General features: G+C 41.9%; 1 protein-coding gene across 22 annotated transcripts in view; it reads left to right on the top strand.

The window, feature by feature from the left end:
* Positions 1–19,648, top strand: part of KIF1B (kinesin family member 1B) — a 78,751-nt gene that overhangs the window by 50,437 nt on the left and 8,666 nt on the right. For 7 of the 22 annotated variants that reach the window (XM_032131430.1, XM_032131424.1, XM_032131428.1 and 4 more), the window contains 16 exons: positions 200–378; positions 1,375–1,512; positions 2,220–2,468; positions 7,477–7,595; positions 9,261–9,346; positions 9,493–9,622; positions 9,952–10,111; positions 10,714–10,804; positions 11,354–11,472; positions 11,992–12,047; positions 12,580–12,780; positions 14,656–14,764; positions 15,393–15,459; positions 16,166–16,250; positions 16,513–16,618; positions 17,807–17,833. In XM_032131430.1, coding sequence (XP_031987321.1) covers positions 200–378; positions 1,375–1,512; positions 2,220–2,468; positions 7,477–7,595; positions 9,261–9,346; positions 9,493–9,622; positions 9,952–10,111; positions 10,714–10,804; positions 11,354–11,472; positions 11,992–12,047; positions 12,580–12,780; positions 14,656–14,764; positions 15,393–15,459; positions 16,166–16,250; positions 16,513–16,618; positions 17,807–17,833 — 1,922 coding nt within the window. The remainder of the gene's footprint in view (positions 1–199; positions 379–1,374; positions 1,513–2,219; positions 2,469–7,476; positions 7,596–9,260; positions 9,347–9,492; positions 9,623–9,951; positions 10,112–10,713; positions 10,805–11,353; positions 11,473–11,991; positions 12,048–12,579; positions 12,781–14,655; positions 14,765–15,392; positions 15,460–16,165; positions 16,251–16,512; positions 16,619–17,806; positions 17,834–19,648) is intronic. The other 15 variants (XM_032131432.1, XM_032131440.1, XM_032131435.1 and 12 more) reach the window with 6 other exon arrangements.

Here is a 19,648-nt window from a genome sequence, read left to right as displayed (position 1 = left end):
ATCAGTTTTGATTGTATAATCCTGCTGCAAATGCTCTCAGTTACTTTAGTCTTTAAAGTTGTATGTCTCTTGCTTATTAATTTGGGCTGTAAAAGGATTCAGAAGATTGTGGGTCTTTGATTCGGACTTCTGTCTGAGTGAACATCCCATGCCAACATCTGGCTTCTCAGGACCAAAGTAATGTCTGTTTTCCATGCAGGTGCAGTTCCAGTTTGTCCTGCTCACGGACACCCTGTACTCCCCACTGCCTCCGGAGCTTTTGCCCGCGGAGCCGGAGAAGAGCCGGGACTGCCGGCCTTTCCCCCGCACAGTGGTGGCTGTGGAAGTGCAGGATCTGAAGAACGGAGCAACACATTACTGGTCCTTAGAAAAACTCAAGTATGTAAACAGTATTAGAGAATAAAATTCCCTGTGTCCAAGGAACTTTACTGAAAAATTTCTTCCCTTGCTGTTCCTTATCTGTGTTTGTTTTTTCTCTGTGTCCTCCCGAACTTTCTAGACAGTGTGGGATGTTCTAAATGCCAGCTTTCCAGATTCTTTGAACGAGTGCACTTTTCTCCAGGTTCTCATCTCACCTTCACATTTAATTTTTGTAATTCGAGGTTAGACTATATCTTTTGAATCTAATTAGACTCATCATAGCTCATCTCTCTGCATTACTGCTTTTTTCAGTCCTTTCACTGTAATAATTTCCTTGCCACTTGCTTTATATAACCTGGCAGTATAGGACATAATTTATAATAAAAAGCTTAAATAAAGGAGATTCTATTTCTATGGAAGCTACACAAATTCTCTCACAAGTTCTGACTGCAGTCTGAATTACTTTCATCACATGTAAATGACATTTCTTTTCCCCATTTTGTAATACTGACAGAAGGACTTTTTTCCTACTAATAGCTTCCAGACAAAGGATCTCGCAGTGTGAAACACTTGTTTTCTTCAATAAAATAAATGAATAATTAAGGTTTGTAATGGAATCGGTTTACTTTTGAATCAAAATGCCAACATTTCTGGAGTGGAGCAAAGAACTGCTGAAATTACTCAGCAGCATGGTCTGATGTAAAAAAAGAAGCAAAAAATCTGCCAGAATTAGATGTGAAAGAAGAATATTTAGAAGCTGAATTGAAATCTAAGATTTATGTAAGCTTCTGCAGTGACCTTGCCTTGTGCTCAGAGGGCTTAGCCAACCAAGTTTTTCCCAGAATCTCTAACATTTTGGGGAATTAGTGAAGTGCCAAATTTAGGGTACAGCCTCCTCTGTTCCTGGGTGTAATTTGGTCCAGGTGAAGCCAGGGAGGTGAACGCATCACTTTGTGTTCTGCCTTTTTTATTCACTCTCTCTTAAGATTGTTCCTGCTGCTTTCTCCTGCGCAGGCAGAGGCTGGAGCTGATGCGTGAGATGTACGACCGCGCTGGGGAAGTGGCCTCCGGCACCCAGGAGGAGCCCGAGAGCACCCTGACAGGCAGTGACCCCTTCTACGACCGCTTCCACTGGTTCAAGCTCGTGGGAAGGTACGGGACAGCACCTCCCTGCTGCTTCATTTGCAGCTCTGGCTGAACGTGGAATGGTTGAATAAACCATGTTGCCTCTGTGTCAGCTGTGTTTTGTCTTTCAGGGATTTCAAATACAGTTAAGAGTAGAAAATGCTCTTTAGAATATTACCAGCTCAGGTGTCAACTAGTAGAATCTGCTTTGAGTGAACCTTTAGTGAGTTATAAATTTATTTTAAAATAATATAACCAGCTAAGTTCTATCTAAAGTCACTGGAGCAGAGCTGTGAGAATATAAAGAACACTGGAAAAGTGGTCCAGAGTCTCTCATATGTGTGGTTCAAATAGTTTGGTCATATCCTAGGGAAGTGTCTGATGGGATTCTTTAATATTTCCTGCTGTCAGCCACACCTTTACAATATTTTTATTTGCAGAACTGCTGTGTTGGAAATAAGAACTGTAGCTCTGTTAAATGGATGTGCTCTCAAGATCCTTATGCTCAGCCATGTTTCTATTCCTCTTTCATTTGGTTCCTGCTCCGTTCAAGGACACACTTTCCCCTGACTTTGTTGGCAATCCCTTCCCTCACATTTCATTGCAGTCCAGGTGGTTTGAAGGCTTTGCTCGTTGTTCAGGTGGTCTCTGTGCTGATGGCAACAAAGAAGTGTTAAATGAAGGTTCGTGTGTGCGCTGACCCTGTTAATCGGTGTCCGTTCACTGATGTGCAGCTCCCCCATATTCCATGGCTGCGTGAACGAGCGCCTGGCCGATCGCACGCCCTCCCCCACTTTCTCCACGGCCGACTCCGACATCACTGAACTGGCTGATGAGCAGCAGGATGAGATGGAGGACTTTGATGATGAGGCCTTTGTGGATGACACTGGCTCCGACGTTGGAACTGAGGAGGGATCAGACCTCTTCAATGATGGGCGCGACCCGTTTTACGACCGATCCCCTTGGTTCATTTTAGTGGGAAGGTTGGTGAGGTTACTCTGAGAATGGCCAAAAGGGACCAGCTCTTGCTGCAGACTGCAATGGCTTTGCCTCGTGCTACACAGATGGTCAGTCTAGCCAAAATATCCGTGTCCATAAATTGGCATTGCCAGAGAATGAGTGTAGATCAACGTTGTTTTAAATTCCTGTGTCTGGGGCCATGAAGACCTAAGTAATAATTGAGAAAATAACCCTTAGATGTGACAGTGTGAGTAAATCTATCTTTAGATAACTGTCACAACTTGGAATGAATGGGGGTTTGTGTACAGTATTTAAACATTATTTATAGAATTCCCTATTTAGCCGTTGCAGGGTCACTAAGATAGAATTGTAGTGTGTCATTTTCTTCCGTGGAAGAGAATCTGACTATGGTGGAAAGACCTTCAGTCCAAACCCAGAGATCTTTTTTTTTTGAAAATTTAACATCTTCTGCATATGAAAAGATGGCATGAGGAGAAAGAAGAATGGTTCCTTCCGGATGAGGAAAAGAGTAATCTCTGAGGTGATTTGGCTTCTCAGATTATGCTTGACTCTCTGTAGCCAGCATTACACAGTGAAAGGTCATCAACTGTGAAATTCCCTGGCTATGTTTATCGGCACTTTCCCCAGGCACTGTGCTTGAATTTCTGAAACAAGTTTGCTTGATGTATTTTAGAGTATTATTGAGTTTTCCAGAATAGAAAGCATTAGGGCATTATCAGACCTCAGTCTGTGGTGTAGACCCTTAAGGACAGCAAGTTACATTAAAGAAATGTAGTTCTTTGCACTGTTTCTTCATTAATAGTCTTGCTAAAACATGTTTCTCATTACAAGAAACAAAACCATTTTTATTTAGTGGCTTGGCTCCTCTCTCTGCTGCTTCCCACTCCCCCAGATATGCTTTTGTGCTTCCTTGCTTACCCTGTAAGCCAACGTCCTCGTTAAGGCAGGGAGGTGCTTGCCACAGCCATGGTACAAAAAAAAGGCTCTGTGGCCAGCAGAAGGGAGGAACAAAGGACAAGGGACCAGAGCTTGGCTGTATCCTTCTCTGTGAGTGTAAGCAGGAAAGACTTCATGGTCAGGATGGTGGGATCTTTGTGCAGTTTCATCAAATGCAGGACACTTGTTTGCATTATTTATGAAAAGGAGGGATTGAGTTTGCCGTTTTTTTCAAGCTTTGAGTTCAGTGTAGTGTGTTTGTCTAACCTCAGGCTTTGTCTGTAGTGAAACTTGGAACTTCCTTGATCCAGTTTTTGATAAAAAATTACTAAAGCTGCAAGAAATTGCATTAGTCCTCTGTGACCTCTGAATTTGTGCCCTTATGTGCAGTGCCTGATAACATGTTTTACCAAATCTGATTATCTGATGCGGGTGGGGAGGCAGTTTGGGAAAGCCATCTGTGCTGCTTTGGGCTGGCTGTCAGCTCCTTGGAGCGCAGGGCTGCTCCGTGTGCTGGCGCTGGCAGCCGCAGCTGGGGCCCCTGGAGCGCCGTTCCCCCTGAGCTTGGGAAAGAGCTGAGCTATTCATCCTCACTCACAAACGCCTCAGGAAGCACAGCACAAGCTGAGCAGATACAGTGTGTAATGAAAACACTTGTGCTTCCTGGCAGTCGCACAGCTTGCTTCCCATTCCCTGTTTTGTGGAGAATTCTGAGCTCTGTCTCTGTGAATGGACATGTGAAGCTGCAGCACTTTGGGCACTGGCCTGAATGGTGTGAGCTGCATGTACAGAGCTGTGACTGTTGAGGAATGAAACTTAGTTCCTATTATGAGGCTAGAGAGCTGAGTGACTTTTTCTCAGTTGTTCGTTTCTATTGTTTCTATTCCTGTTCTTCTGTTGTGCCCATTCTGTCAACAGAAGCTGTTAGAATGTCCAGCACCACTGAGTAGGAACTATTTTGAGTCCTCTGTGTCTTCCAGTGTGAGAATTCTGCTTTTGAACAGTGAATTACAAGAACCAGGGGTATGTCCGTCTGCATAGATACTGTCTTGAGCACAAGGTAGCTTTCAGTTTATAACAAAACCAAAATTCCTTATCACTTCCAACTGTGTGCTGGTTAATGTCCTATAGAATGTGAAGGACAAATAAAACAATTTTTAGTATTTTTGGGGGGGTTGTCAGCAATAACAAGTGCAGGTCATGAAGGAGAGGAGGAGGAGAAATGGATCATGTAGTTATCCAACTCCCTGGCCATCACAGTTATTTTCTTTTCTCTCTCTGTGCTATGACTGTCTTTTATTTGTAACTCTTAAAGAAAAGAAAAAAGAGCTGGTCCCTTTAGCCATCTCTTCTGGCATGCTGGGTTTCTTTAAGGCTGATTCTGTTAAATGGTGTGACATATCAAGCATTTGCTTTGTTTTTAAGGGAGGTGGGAGAGGACTATGGGCTATTTTATTTAAATCCTAATGTGTTTACTTTAAAAATATCTGCCATCATTCTGAGTTCTGTTGGTTTTGTTTTAGTTTTTTAAAAATTTGTGTTTGTTAAATTTAATTTCTAGTTTTGTTGTGAGTATGCCATTTTACCTCACCAATCTTTCTGCTAATCCAGCTCCCCTCTTTCAGTCTGCTGGACTAAGTGCAGGGGGACACTTAGGGGCTGTTTGGGGAGTGGGAGTCCTCACGGATGTGGGAAGAGGAGGAGGATAACCTTAAGATTTCATCCACTCCTGACCTGGCACTGTCTCACGATGAAGCAGATGGAATGGCACTGGCAGCAGTGTTGCTGCATAACCCAGCTCTGTTTTGGTGCAGCACATGTGCGGTTGCTCTCCACTCTACAGAAGTTGCGGCATTTTCATCAGCAAGCAGGAAGCTCAAAACTTTTTGCATTATGTGCTTTGCTTTCTCTAAGTTAAAATGATTCTGGTGAAGAAGGTGACTGGATGGAAGCAAATTAAGGAAGAAGAGAAACACATTTTTTTCCTTGGGATGGTAGTAGTGGTAGTGGTTAATCCAGCTGGATGCTTTGGCTGTCACATGTTGAGCAGCAGCTTCAGAACTCTTGCCCTGCAAATAAACATATATTTTTATTTTTCATGCAGGTGATGCTTTCACTCTCCATTAGTTTGGCTTTGAAGGGGGAAGGCTTCTGCAATGCCTGTCAGTTAGTGAGACTCCTACCGTGCACATCAAAGCAAGGCTCTTTGGCTTCTGTTCTGTTGGGAAATGTCCGTTCTCCCTGGCTTGAAATGTGCTTTTCAAACTGGGTGTGTTTTCCGTGCTGAGCACAGAACCATGTACCTTCCTGAACTCCATCCCTGATCCAGTCCAAGTGAACAATTCCAGTTTCAGGGACTGTTTTCTTGTATGGTTGGATGCTGTTTTCTCAGATGAGCATCACCTGAAACTTCAAAGCCAAAAATGAAAATGTTAGAGGGAAAAAATAAAATTAAACTTCTAATTTTGTTACTTGAAATTTAGTCTCTTCTCCCTTCCCCTGCTTTATCAGTGCTTACCTCACTTTGAAGCAGACTGAAAAGGAATTAAATCCTAATCTTAGTGAAGTGTTATGTTGCAGTTGGTTTTTTTGTTGTTGTTGTATGGTTTTCTTTATTTTTTTGTTTTCCTTTTTTATAGCCATATTAATCATCCTCTTCTCCATTGCATTGTGTCACAACTTTTATTTTACTAGCATTATTTTTGTGTCTTTGGTTCATGACTGACACATGTTTGACTTCCTTGTCATTTCAAAAGAATTCATTCATCCTTGGAATGGGCATGTGAACCCAAGGAGCAACACTTCCCTTTTGTCATGCAGGACTTGCCCTAGGAATGTTAAACAATAACAGTGATAAATTACAGGAATTAATTGTACATAGTACTAAAGACTAATAAAAAGAACTGTAAGGAGGAAATTAGTTAAACAAATTACTATTGTTTAGTTTAATTTAATGTGCATAAATTTATTAAAATTAAATCATTAGAAACTTTAAAGTTAATGACTGGTAAAACTATTGGTTAAAGTTCTGTGCATCTCAGTACTCTTCTGAAACAGCTCACTCAATAAATAAAACCTTCCATATTTTCCCCTTGCTGAGAGCTGTTCTTTAGCTGACTTCTTGAGCTTTTCAACATTTAAAGTTTTGCTCAAGCTAATTCCACTGAAGTGTGATGCTTTAAAAACTACTGCAATTCACTGCAGAAACATAAAATAACTTAATAACTTTACTCTGACTTTTAGTTAAAATCTATACAATTAAATTGGTTACCTTACTGCTCCAAAACAGACCCTGCTTGTATATAACTTTAAAAGTTAGTGTGTGGCAGGATCATCCCGTGCGGGGCCTAAATGCTGCTTTTCCTTTTGTAAACTGTAATTTCTAAGTGGTTGCTTTAGAGTAGTGATGTCATGTCTTATTTGTTTTGCTTTTTCGAAGAAATAAATAAAATACTCCTAAAGAGATTTACCTGTGGAGACTGTCAGTCTTCCACTATCTGTATATTCAGTGAATCTTCCAAGAAACCTAAGTGATGACTTTTGGTTTATTGTGGGCTTCTTGATTATTCTGCACACAGTGTTATCAAAGGAATATAGAAGAGAGAAAACATTCAGTCAATCTGTTTTTAAGAGTGGTTTTATATGTTCAGTAAAAATTTGAGGCTGTGTGAGCACAGTAGCTCAATTCCTTTTTAATTTATCCCTTCCAACTACCTCATTGTTTGTAATCAGTAGTTCCCTAATAGATTCTACCAGCTTGCTAACAGCTCCATTCACAACTGTAGTGCATCTCCAGTTCCCTTCCATACAGCCATCCTCTTAAACGGTGTCCTTCCTGTGTCTGTGACTCATTCATGTAAGCCCTGGGTCCCAGTAAGCTCTGACTGAGAGCATTTGGTGGCTGCACTTGGCTTGCCCAGAGCCCTGTGTGGGCAGGATGGATCCAGGACCTCTTGCAGGTCTGAGAGATGGAGTGTCTGAGATCTGACTGTCCCAGGAGCCGAGCAGACACTGCAGTTGGGTTTGGCACACGATTCCTAATGCTGGCTGTGTTTCTCTCCTCCCTGTCACCAGAGCATTCGTGTACCTGAGCAACCTGCTGTACCCAGTGCCCTTGATCCACAGGGTGGCTGTTGTCAGCGAGAAGGGAGAAGTGCGGGGCTTCCTGCGCGTGGCTGTGCAGGCCATAGCAGGTGAGAGACCTTCGGAAACCAGGCTTACCAATCAAGCCATTCTCCTGATACCCAAACCTGAATAACTTTCATGTTGCAAAGAACACTTGCTCTCTGTTGCTATTGAAATGATGTCATTCATTATTTCACCATATGGGCCGAGCATGAATAAGTCTTGAAATAATGCTACTGATCAAAAGATTTTAAAATTATGGTGATGTTGACCACTGAAGTTTATACCTGACAACTAATGCAACACTGCTTTTTAGGACAGTGGCAGTTTTAACTACTGTCAGTAAGTCTGAGAACTAGAACTAAAGCAAAGCTTTTTCTTTCTGGCACCCAGTATAAATAATGGAGAAGGGTACATGGTTGGATAATTGTGGTGACCTGCATCAAAGTTAAATGTAGCAAGTTTTAGCTGTGCTCAAACTATCCCTTTATATAATGCTTAGAAATGTGCTCCTCAGTGGTCTGGCAAGAGCATGTGAAGAAGTTCCTGCACTGATGGTTTTCAGCATGGTATAAACAGAAATCAGCAGCAGTTTCCCCCTTCATTGCCTCACTAAAAATGTGGAGACTTAGAAGCTGCTTTAACACAGTGTTTAATCACCAGGAATTCTTTTCGGAAGAGTAGATATATGGGGTGGTAATGGCCTCATCCAGTGCTGAACTGGCATTGTGTGTGTGCCAGAGTTAGCTGCAGTTCACTGCTCAGTCGCTGATGTTTTAGACTTGCTCAGTGTGAGGTGGGCTGTTGGTAGTGCCATGCCTTATCCGTGCTGGTTGGGAGCACAGATCCTTCCCATAATTTGCACTTTCCAGCAGTGGCCAGCTGCCAGCAGTTCTTGCTTGTTTAGGTAGGGTAACCCTGGAAGCTTCACTCTCCATGGGAACATATAATGAAACTCAGACTCTGAAGATGTGTAAGACTCACTCTGGCAGGCATTAAAGCAAGTGAATTAAAATCTGGTTTAATGTTTACAAAAGTCTAGTTTGGTTTGGTCTCCTTAGCATTGACTGAATATTTCCAAATAAATACTTTTTTTATCCATCCAAATGAACAGAATACACCATGGCTAATGGGGGACATCTCTTGAAAAAGGGCCATGGCATTATTTGATCCCTAAGCAAAGCTTTGGAGCACATTCTGAATCTTGGGATTTCTCCTGTGAGCATGCACTTACTGTGAAAAAAACCCCTGGCATTTAACCAGGCCGTGTTGCTGTTGCTCTCTGTGAAGAGGAGGAGGTGAAATGAGTAGATTGTATGGACAGATCCACCTTTCAGACTTCCAGCATGTCCTGGTGGAGCTTTGTTAGTGTTACTGCTGAGTTCATGGCTACAGAATTTTAGGTGTTAGTTTACCTCGGTATAATCATCAGAAGTAAATAAATAATGAAAATTAGTCCTAAAGTTGGTTTGCATTCAAAATTCTCTACGGTTAAGTATATTCAGAATGAAACTTCACAGCTTGACTTGTTTTCCCCCACTTGAGTTCCTGATGGATAGGTTTCTGACATGATCTTTCCCAGCACTTACTCCAACTTGTAACTGGATGACTCTTCTGCTTTCCATTTTGGTTTCCATTATAATGAAAATTTCCATTTGGATAACTCTGCGGGGCCTCCCTTCTCCTCTCCATCATTTATTTATCTCTCTTCTTTTTTCCCTGTTTTTTTTTAGCTGATGAAGAAGCCCCAGATTATGGATCTGGTATTCGACAGTCTGGAACAGCTAAAATTTCATTTGACAATGAGTATTTTGATAAGGTAAGAATTCCTAAAATTGAGTTAGGTATCTTTGAGTGTAGCAGCTTGTGCTTCTACATAAAGAACACGTGTTGTAGGGAAAGAAGGGGATGGCAAACCCAGAAAGTGCAGGAGTCTATTACAAGCCACTTCATTTAATTTTTCAGAGTGATTTTTCTTCAGTTGCGATGACTCGGTCTGGACTGTCACTGGAGGAATTAAGAATTGTGGAAGGGCAAGGACAGAATTCAGAGGTTACCACTCCTCCAGAGGAGATCAACAGAATGAATGAGCTGGGTAAGCAAGAAATACGTGGTAGTTTTGGAGAACTTCTGGGAAATTTGGGGCACTTTCAGTCAGTTATAGAAAGGAGTTCTGAGTGTCCTTCAAGAATGTGATAGTTAGGGGAGAGGTGTTAGCAGTGGGTTGAGTATGAGAGATCCTGGACTTAATCATTTGAAGAACTGTGCTGAAAAACTGTTCCCAGGTATTTGGATCTTTTGGGTTTAAAAGGGAAAAAAAATGTGTGATGGGACTAAACTGTCTCCTGAAGAAATATTTTAAAAGAGAGGAGGAAAAAAAAAGGAAAAAATTATTTCATGTGGCATGTATTTTTTCTCTCTAAGACTTGAAGTCAGCCACTTTGGATGGAAAGATGACTATGGAAGGATTCACTGAGGAAATTGGTGATCACCTGAAGCTGGGCAATGTGTTTACCTTCCGGGTGACAGTGCTCCAGGCCAGTGGCATTCTGCCCGAATATGCAGATATTTTCTGCCAGTTCAAGTAAGAATTTGTTTTTACTTGCATTAGGTAATTAATGGTTTGATAGAAAGAGCAAAGAATAGTGGGCAGTGGAACTCTGAGAACTTTTTGAATGGGTGGAGGTGTTGTACAGCAGAGAAAAACACCTTATCACTTACTGGAGTTCCTGGTGCGCACTTTCCCTTAAGCAGGTGTTAAGGAACAAAGTTTTGCAGAAAGGAATTAGGAATCAAAGTGGACTCATAAGTTACTAGTTTATAGATATCTTAAGGTTTTAAGCTTTAAATGTGAAAAATTCAATGCTAGATTGTACATATGCCTGTTAGAATGAAAGCTGCATGACCCTTGAGGAAATCAGTACTTCTCAAGTGAAGGTGGTCTTAGGCTTGGGTCCTTAAGGAAGAGAATAAAAAGGAATAATAAAGACATCAAACAAGTACAGGAATTACGGTCCCACAAGACTATGGTATTCCTGGCTTTAGGATGTCACTCAACTGCTTCTAAAGTTCCAGCAGAATACACTTCTTTTAGGGCTTTAGGATTTCTTTTGAGGGGTGGATTCAGAGCACAGCAGTCTTCATTAAACCATCCTGTGGTGGCTGATTTCTGTTTTTTTTTTTAAGCTTTTTACATCGACACGATGAAGCTTTCTCAACAGAACCTCTCAAAAACAATGGCCGAGGGACTCCCCTTGGGTTTTACCATGTTCAGAATGTAAGTAAAGCTTTCCATGAGCAGTAACTGCCTGTATCAGCACTGGGAGTTGTGTGTGTCCTTCAGGGCCAGGGGAATTCTTAAGAATAGACAGTAATAGGAGTGATCAGGTGAACGATGCAATCCCCACCACAAAGCAAAACACAGAATGATTCTTTGTGGCAAATTTAACTCTTCTCTTTCACCTCTACTTCCTGCCATTGAATTCTGTGTTTCCTTTCCAGGATGTTCAATGAAAACAGTCTAGAATTCAGGAAATAAAGTATATGTGTGAATAGCAGTGCTCATGATCTCAGATGAACTGGATATATCTATTTTTATGAACTGTGTAATCCTTTGGTTACATGCAGCCTCCTCTTCTTCTACTTGAAATGCCTGATACTGAGGCTTTAATTTTCTCTTTTATCAGAGAGTAGAACTAATGCCTAAACCAAAAGGGAATGCAGTTGCTTTTATTGTGACTGACACTAAGTGATATGAAAAATACAGACTCCTAAAAGAGATTTCCTTTTTTGAATGTCTCATTTTCTTTCCTCACTTTTGAAATAGATTGCTGTGGAAGTGACAGAATCATTTGTGGAGTACATCAAAACAAAGCCTATTGTCTTTGAAGTCTTTGGACATTATCAGCAGCATCCTCTCCACCTGCAAGGACAGGATCTCAACAGGTATTGGTCACTAGCCTGGCATAAAGGCACTTGGGGATCATGCTCAGGTTATGCAGTTTTTTGTACTCCTGAACTTGTACACCCCACCCTCACAAGCAGAATTCCTGATGGAGGTAAAAGTGCTGGCCGAGGCGTGTTTACCCAGTGTAGTGACTGATGGAATTGTTCTGCTGTCTCAAACATGGGAGGCTGTTCTGCCAGTCCACCCTGCAAACACCTTGGTGATTGGAGCACTGCACTGGGAATACTGGAAACTCCAGCAGTGATCTGTGAGCTCTGGGAAAACCTCAACAGTGCTCCTAGGATTAAGTTAGAATAGCAAAAGAGCGTAGGTTAGTCTGAGAAGTGTGCTGAGCCCCCTTGTTTTCCTGACAGGTGATATTTACCTGTCTTCATAGAATTGTGAAGATACTTTTAGAGACAAAAATAGGTGTGTATACAAAGGTGCACGTGTGTGCACTTGTGTATATTTCTTACGTTTAACTGCCTCTGTACTGATAACTCTTCATTTCTCTGTAGCCCTCCACAGCCTTCTCGAAGATTCTTTCCTCCCCCTATGCCACTGTCAAAGCCAGGTGAGAACAGCTCTCTAACTCTGTACATCACAGGTCTGCTACTAAAAATGGAGGTTGTAGCATATTCCTGAGGTATCCAGGACACCAAGAAATGTAAATGGAGTGAGTGGTACAAGGGGCACTGAATCTATCTTTGCTGGCTCTCTGCCCTCTTTATGTGCTTTATTTTTATTTCTTCTCAACCTCCTCTGCAGGAAGTGCTGCTTGGTTCATTAGAGGGTAGAATGCCATTCCTGAGGTGTTGACCATACTCCATGAGATCTGGCTATGGCTCTTCCTGTACTTACTGAGCACTTGACTGGAAATTTGCTTATTCATTAATTGCTTTATCTTTTTGCTCTCTCACGTTCTCTTTTAGTGAGTTAGTCTTGTTGCAATGATCCTTGGTTTTCTTTGCTTAATTGGAATAATGCATGCTGAACTCTTTTGTGATTTTTTTTTTTCCATTTCACCTTTAATTTCCTCCATCTTCTCCATCTCACCTGCATGTTTCTACCATCCTTTTTTTGTGTGTGTTCCATTCCCCCTGCAGACCATGAAAGGAAGATTGAGTTGATTAGGTACCTTATGTCTGGCTATGTAAACGTGCATGTGCTGAACACGCTCTCCGAGCATGCCAACGTGCTTGCCTCCTCTGCTGTGGCTGCTTTCCAGGATGGAGCTGACCAGCTGCCACCTTTTCTCTTTCTGCCTGTTCCCAGTTGTCAGAGTGAGAGGGCTCCTAAAAGAGATGGTTAGTAGCCACGCCTGGTCTGTGATAGATGTAGAAGTAGTTCCAAAATGTGCTTCAAAATTCCTTTTTCCTTCATCATGTAGTATTCTTAGGAGTAGAAGCTGCCATGCTTGTGGTCATGGAAGGATGATGCTGTGCTTAAATTTAGGGCTCTTTTAGAGAGAACCACAGAGACAGTCTGTAGATTCCAGTGTGCTGGGAGTCAGAGGTTTTTGTGTGTCACTGCATCTGTTCCCTGAAACTTCCAGAACCTCTGATTTTTCCTGTGTTCTGCTTAGTTTTGGGATACTGGGAGGAGAAATGCATATGAAAACACAGGCAGGTATAGAGGAAACATTCTGCTGTGTTCTATACAGGTTTCCTTTTCACTCATCTTCCTTTTCTGCCACTAACAGTGCTATTCCTCACTTCCATTTGTATTCTGTTTTATTTAACTCAAAAAAAAGTCATGCTTGTTATTAATTGTACCAGAGCAAGTCTGTGAAAACGACTAGAACCAAACTTTCATGTTTAGTTAAATGTGTCTTTCTGTTGTTTTTCTCTTCTGGTGCTTTTGAGTCTCTCTGCTTAGCAGTAAACTTGAGTTACTTGTGTGTTTGATGTTCCTCTGGCTGTAGTGAGTTCATGTGCAACTGCATGAGGTGACTGGGGGTAAGAGAGTTACTACCCTGAGTAATGTATGGGAAGGTAAAGCCTCAAGCTTGCTACCTCACAGGATGGAGCTGTGCTGTGAATAACTGATTGCTGTAAAATCTGTCACTCTGAGGCAGCTGCTATTTTACCTAGAAAAGAAACAGAACTCAAAAGAGAACATTTAGGCACACTTGTAAGGACCCGTTTTAACTGGGGGCTGTTATGTCCTTCCAGTGCATGGGAAATTAAGTCATGGTGGAAGCTGAAGGATACACAGAGGTGTGAAGGTGGGAGAACCTAAAGAACACCTGAGCAAGGAAGACTGGGGCTTGAGAGGTGAAGGGGGAATAATTATTTGGCTTAATAAAAGCAGTGGGGTTAGTATGTAGAAGGAGAAAAAAAATGGAAAATCAGTTGCAGAGTTACAAAAGTCCCAGTCAGAGTATACAGAACTAAGCTTTTAAAATGTTCCCATTTACAAAAATGTAATGAGTGAAGAGATGAGAGAAGGCATGTAATGATAACGAAAACGTATGATGTGTGAGGGAGTATCAGGTTATTTCTAGAATTTAAGCAGTCTCTTTTTTTTTTTCTTAACTACATTTGTGTGAAAGGAATCAGAGAGGATCTGGCTGGTAATAATCACTAATACCAAGAGATAAGGAGCCCAGAAACATACTTTGACAGGATTAAGGCTCTGGAATAAGTCTTGTTCTGCCTTTTTAAATACACAGTATCTTAACCAAGTGGTGCAGGAGTCTGGCAGTTTGTAAAATGAAGAAGTGAAGACCGAAGTTTTTAGTTCTTTTCCTCTTCTGTGGGGAAGGTGAAATGTACTTTATGGGTGAGTAATGCTGCAGGTGAACAGACCTCAGCAATTCTAAATCACAAACTGTTAAGCCATAAAGCAACTGATGCACATTTGAGGAAACTTCTTCTCTGTTGATCTAGAGGGACTGTGTATTTTTCCAGACTCTTTGGATGCACTTTTGTTTCATTATTTAACTTTCAATTTTTTTTTTTTTTTAATTCTAGTAACCTAGATTTAAAAAACAACTCTTACAGAAATAATGATTGCTGTAAGCAACATCATTTTCATGGTAAAAGCTGTGGTCTGCCTACGTACACAGAATATGTAGGATCTCTGAAATGGCATGTTCCTGTGAGCCCTGAGGAAGCTTTACTTGTTCAGTCTTTGTAAACCACTCTTTTTTTCTTCTTTCTTTTTTTTCTTTCTTTAAGTGCCAGCTACAAAGCTGAATACTGTGAGCAAGCCCAGTTTGGGCCACAGTGTGAGCAAATACGACCTCCTTGTGTGGTTTGAGATCAGTGAACTGGAGCCAACAGGAGAGTAAGTCCTGTATTAATATGTGTTTCAAGAACAGCGGTTTATGCGATTTTTGGGGGTTTTTTCCCTGTGCTCTGTTCAGACCAGGTTGATGTTTAGCAGTCGTCATGTGTGGGGGCTGGCTGGTTTGTAGTGATGGGGTGTCAAATCTGCTGGCAATAGTTGTCCCCATTGGAAAGGACCAAAGTGATGAATGGCATTCTTTCACACTTGGAGGGGTCTTTCCACTGTGAAATTCCAGGCACAGAGGCTGAGCAGGCACCGGGAAAACTTCCCTTGTGTAGGCCATGAGTTTGGATTCTTTGGGACACTGGAGACTTTATGCTCCAGAAGTCACATAGCAGACCCTGGTTTGTGTTCATCTCTGCTACAAAGAAGGTTTTCCCCTGACAGGTTTTTAGGGGTTATATTGAGAAGTGAGTTCCGCAGAGTTTTCCATTAGTACTGCAAGTACAGTGTATGACACTTCCATGTTTCACTGATCCCGTAGTGTCAGAAGGAGCCTGTTGGGAGAGTAGGTAGAAGGACACACTCTTATGTCTTCAGCTGCTACAAGGAGAGGAACCTGCTGGCAGCAGAAGCTGCTGTGCTGGCACATCTTTCCTGCCTGTTGATTCACTGTCTCACACAGGTACATCCCTGCTATTGTGGATCACACCGGGGGCCTGCCCTGCCAGGGGACCTTTCTGCTTCACCAGGTACTGAAGAAAGCTGTGGAACAGCAGGTGTTATCTCTGCAGGGAGGGAGGGGATGCTGCTGACTGGGGTTTGCATCTCCTTTCCCACACAGCTGTGCAGTGACAGCACTAGGGTCAGAATCTCTCAGTCTGTGCTTGGTCTGTTAGCTTTGGGCTACGAGGAGATTGCTTGGCTACCAAGATATTGCTGTTCCTGTTGCTTATCAGTGGGCATCCCACTCACAAAAGATGAAAGCCTTTTAAAAAGCAGGAATTTGTGCCTTCAGTGTTCTCCAGCATCTCTAAGGATACAGAAAGATTGTGTAGACTCAACTTCCATTTGCTCTCTCTCACTGCTTGTGGTTATGACACATAATCTATGAAGTGGCCATATCTCAGTGCATCTTAAATGCCTCTTATAGTCCTTAATAATAATCTGTCTTTAGCTAGATTATAAAGATGATCCTAGTTAAATAGGGTATATAGGTTTAAAGTTATAGTTTTCCTACTCCGCCTTTGTGGAGTGAGGAAGGGAAAGCATTTCATTTCTTTTGCATATGAGAATATAACATCCCTTGGAAGTGAATTTTAGGGCCCTGAAACAAAGAGGTGCTTGTTCAGTTACAGGCTTGTTTAAATGGTATTATTTACTTCACTTTTGTGGTATAAGTGCAAAATAGACCATGTGTGAATACTTCACCAGTGTTTTGTTTCTGAACTCCACCAGGGAATCCAGCGGAGAATCACAGTCACCATTATCCATGAGAAGGGCAGTGAGCTGCACTGGAAAGATGTGCGAGAGCTGGTGGTTGGTGAGTAAATGGTTTTGCATCTTGCTCTGTAAGGAAGAAAAACTATTGCTGGTAATTTCTCTTTGTATCAGATTCTGTCATTTTTATGAGCATTGCCTGTGAGAGGAGGATTTTGAAAAAGATCCAGAGGAAAAACTCAAATTTTGCAACTTCCGCTTAGAGCTGCTTGTTAATCACGTTGTCTGAAATGATATTTGGGAAAACAAATTCCTTTTGTGTTGCAGTTTGAATTTTAATTGATTCCTCCTCCTCCCCTTTTCAGGGCGTATAAGAAATAAAGCAGAGGTAGATGAAGCTGCTGTGGATGCCATTCTGTCTTTGAATATTATCTCTGCAAAATACCTGAAGTCCTCTCACAGCTCCAACAGGTAAGTGAAGGAAGTGAGCACTCCAGCAGGAATCTGAAATTTGTTTGACCACACTTTTAAACTGACATCAAGGTTTGGTGCTAGAATACAGCACTGAAGTACAAGGACAATTTTGGGAGATATATTTATAGATGTGTGCATATTATTCCTGAAGTGAGCATGTGACAATTTAAGCTGGAGCCACACTTTGTAAATTCAACTTCATAATTTGTGGATTTATGCAGAGGTATGACAAGTTGAGTCCAGCTCCACGTCCCTGCAGTCTGGCAGGAGCAGGGCCCCTGGCTGAGGGGGTTGTGGCTCTGTATGTCCCTCATTACTATAAAGCTCAGACTCCACATGGTTCTGCTTCAGTGTCTGCAACCAAGTGCAACGAGGCAGAGGCAGAGGAGGGCACTGGGCACAGCCTCTCCCTGCTCTGACAGCAGTCACTTAACTGCTCTCTGGCTCTGTTCAGCTGGTGCAAAGCAGGAGTATCCCTGGAATGGGGCTCTGAACGGCTGTTTCCAGAGGGGAGGAAGGTTTGAGTCCATCTCTGCTGCACCTGCTGAATGCTGGAGGTGGGATCCTTCCAAGCACTGGAATTCTTCCTTCTCTGTTAGAGGCCTGGGCTTTGAAACACCTGTGGCATTAAAGGTAGATTTGAGGTGCTGCTCCTGCCTATGGGATGCCTCTCTGCCACCTGGTGTCTGTAAAGGCAGGCAGGGACAGAGGGATTGGCAGTTATTATCTTCCGCTGAGAAGTGTATATTTCAGTGTGTTTGAATTAATGGATAAATACAACTGGAAAATAGGGAGACTGTTGCTGGTTTCCTGTCTGATACTACTGGATTTGCTGTTGGAAAGCTCTGTGCTTTCTGTTCTGTTCCAATAAATTCCTCTATATCTCTGTAGTTTCCTATAAGGTGGGCAGCTTGGGTGAAGGATGAGTGTGATGAAGCTGTTGGCCATCTCGTCCCAAAATGCCAAGGTTTAAGTTGTGGGATGAGTGCGTGGTGGAATGCGATTGAGGCCCTGGTAAAGGATATGTCTTATGTTTGCTTGTTGTCTGCAGACTTGTTTGCTGCTTTCTGTGGGGTTTTTCACTTTGTTTTGTTTTTTAAGTCCACTTGTTCTGTTCCTCTTAGCTGTTGCTTTTCTGTTCTGCTTTTGGCTGCACTAACTGAAGCTCTTTCTATGTTTTTACAGACTCTTTCTTGATAAGGATATGCCTAGGTATTTTTTGTTTGCTTCCTTTGTACATAAAGATTCTTGAAAATAGAATGCTTTATGTCCCATTTGTATTGCTGCCACTTCCCTCTTAGCTTTTACTGAATTCTGTTAGCACACCTCTTAGCTCTTCCAGAAGTAGTCCTCCTCTTCCTTTGTGTCAGAGGGTTATTCAGGTACAGTTCAGTGGGGGACTTGTGAAGGTGAACTTTCCTTCACATGTGAGAGTAGGAGAATTTCCTTTGTGCAGTCTTTCTGATTCTCTTAATGTGCCATCAAATATGGACCCTTTTTGTAGTCCTTGCTATTTTCTTCCCTTGTTCTGTATCAAAGAACTAAATTTGGAATTTCTCACTGTCTCTGACTCTGTAATGCTGCTTGTTTGAAGTACCAAGCCAAGGGTCTGAATGATGAGGTTACTTGAATTGTGCTGATCAAATAGCAGTGGCTGCCATGTGACTGCTATTCAGCCACTGTTCTGGGGCTGGATTTGCATCTGAAATTTAACCATATGGTTCCACTCCTTGGTTTACCAGCTGGCAGAGGAGCCAGATGTGCAGTAGCTGCTCAGGCTGGATTCCTGTTTCACCGTCCCAGTGGGATCACAGCCAGGCACATTGGCTGCACAGTCTGGGGCACTTTGCACTCTGTTTTCTGTGCTCTGCCTCTGGAAAGGAGAAGACAGAGTCTTCAGTGCTCCCAGTTCACCACCTTTCACTAATGCTAAGATCCACTTAAGAATCAGTTTTAACTACACATTTAACCTGTCTCTCCTGTGTTCCATGCTTTGTGTGTTCCAAGCTCCCTTTTCCTCCATGTGCTGTTGGCTGTGCTGAAAGGAGTTCGCACACTTCTGGTTTTTGTCTCCCTCTATTAACTACTGTAGCAAGTTCTGGTTTGGACAGGCAAAGCTGTGTATATTTACCTTCCTGGCTAGAAAAGATCCACTAAAATAACTGCCTCAAAGCTGTGCTTCACTTCATCTTGGTGTTTGTCCAAACATGATTTTACTGAAGAGGGTGGTAGTATTTCTGCACTGAGGAGCATTTACACTTGTGTTCTCTCTCCATGAGGAGAAATCTTGTTTGGCAAATGGTTCAGAGCTGATGCCGAGGCTACATACAGTGGTTTTCTCATCTGTGAACAGACAGGTTTTACTCCTCTTCCACCCTGAGAGTAGATCTGGAATTTGCTAGAAGTTTTGCAAGCAAAAAATTGCTTGCTGCTGTAACTAAATCATGATGAAAGTTTAAAACGTAAGGACTCAATGCAGATGTGTAAAGGCTTAGAGGACAACTGTGCTCTTTGGCTAATCTAACTCAAGGGAGGATTAGTACTTTACAGTGCTTCACAGTGTTTTTAAAGCTACCAATTACTTGGCCTTTAGATTATGTTTCTCTGTATTTTTAATAGAAACAACTTATTTAGAAGTAGTTTCCTAAATATGGTTCTTCAGATGCAAACAGTATCTAGCAGTGTTCTCACTTGACTGCTGGTCATGGTACCTTTATGTATTAGCTTGGAATTGTGTAATTGATATCAGAAAAAGGGGATTCTTGGGAGCTCTATTTGAAATTGAACTCTTTGTTTCTGACATTTCTGCTCTTAGGCTGTTTCATGTTTCTTTTTGCTTTGCTTTGTATTTTGTTATTTCTTCTACCCCCACCCTGCTGTTTATCCTTTGTCTTTAGTTTCATCTTCTATTTTTCCGAGTTGGGAATTAGTACAGAAATTCTTCAGAGATGTAACTTATTTTAAAAAAATAATATACATGAAGCACTTTCTTGCTTTTAGTACCACATCATTTGGACTCAAAATGGG

Source organism: Corvus moneduloides, chromosome 22 (genome assembly GCF_009650955.1).
Source record: "Corvus moneduloides isolate bCorMon1 chromosome 22, bCorMon1.pri, whole genome shotgun sequence".
Classification (NCBI taxonomy): Eukaryota; Metazoa; Chordata; class Aves; order Passeriformes; family Corvidae; genus Corvus; species Corvus moneduloides.
The sequence above is the reverse complement of the archived record's forward strand: the minus strand, read 5'-3'. Positions and strand labels throughout refer to the sequence as shown.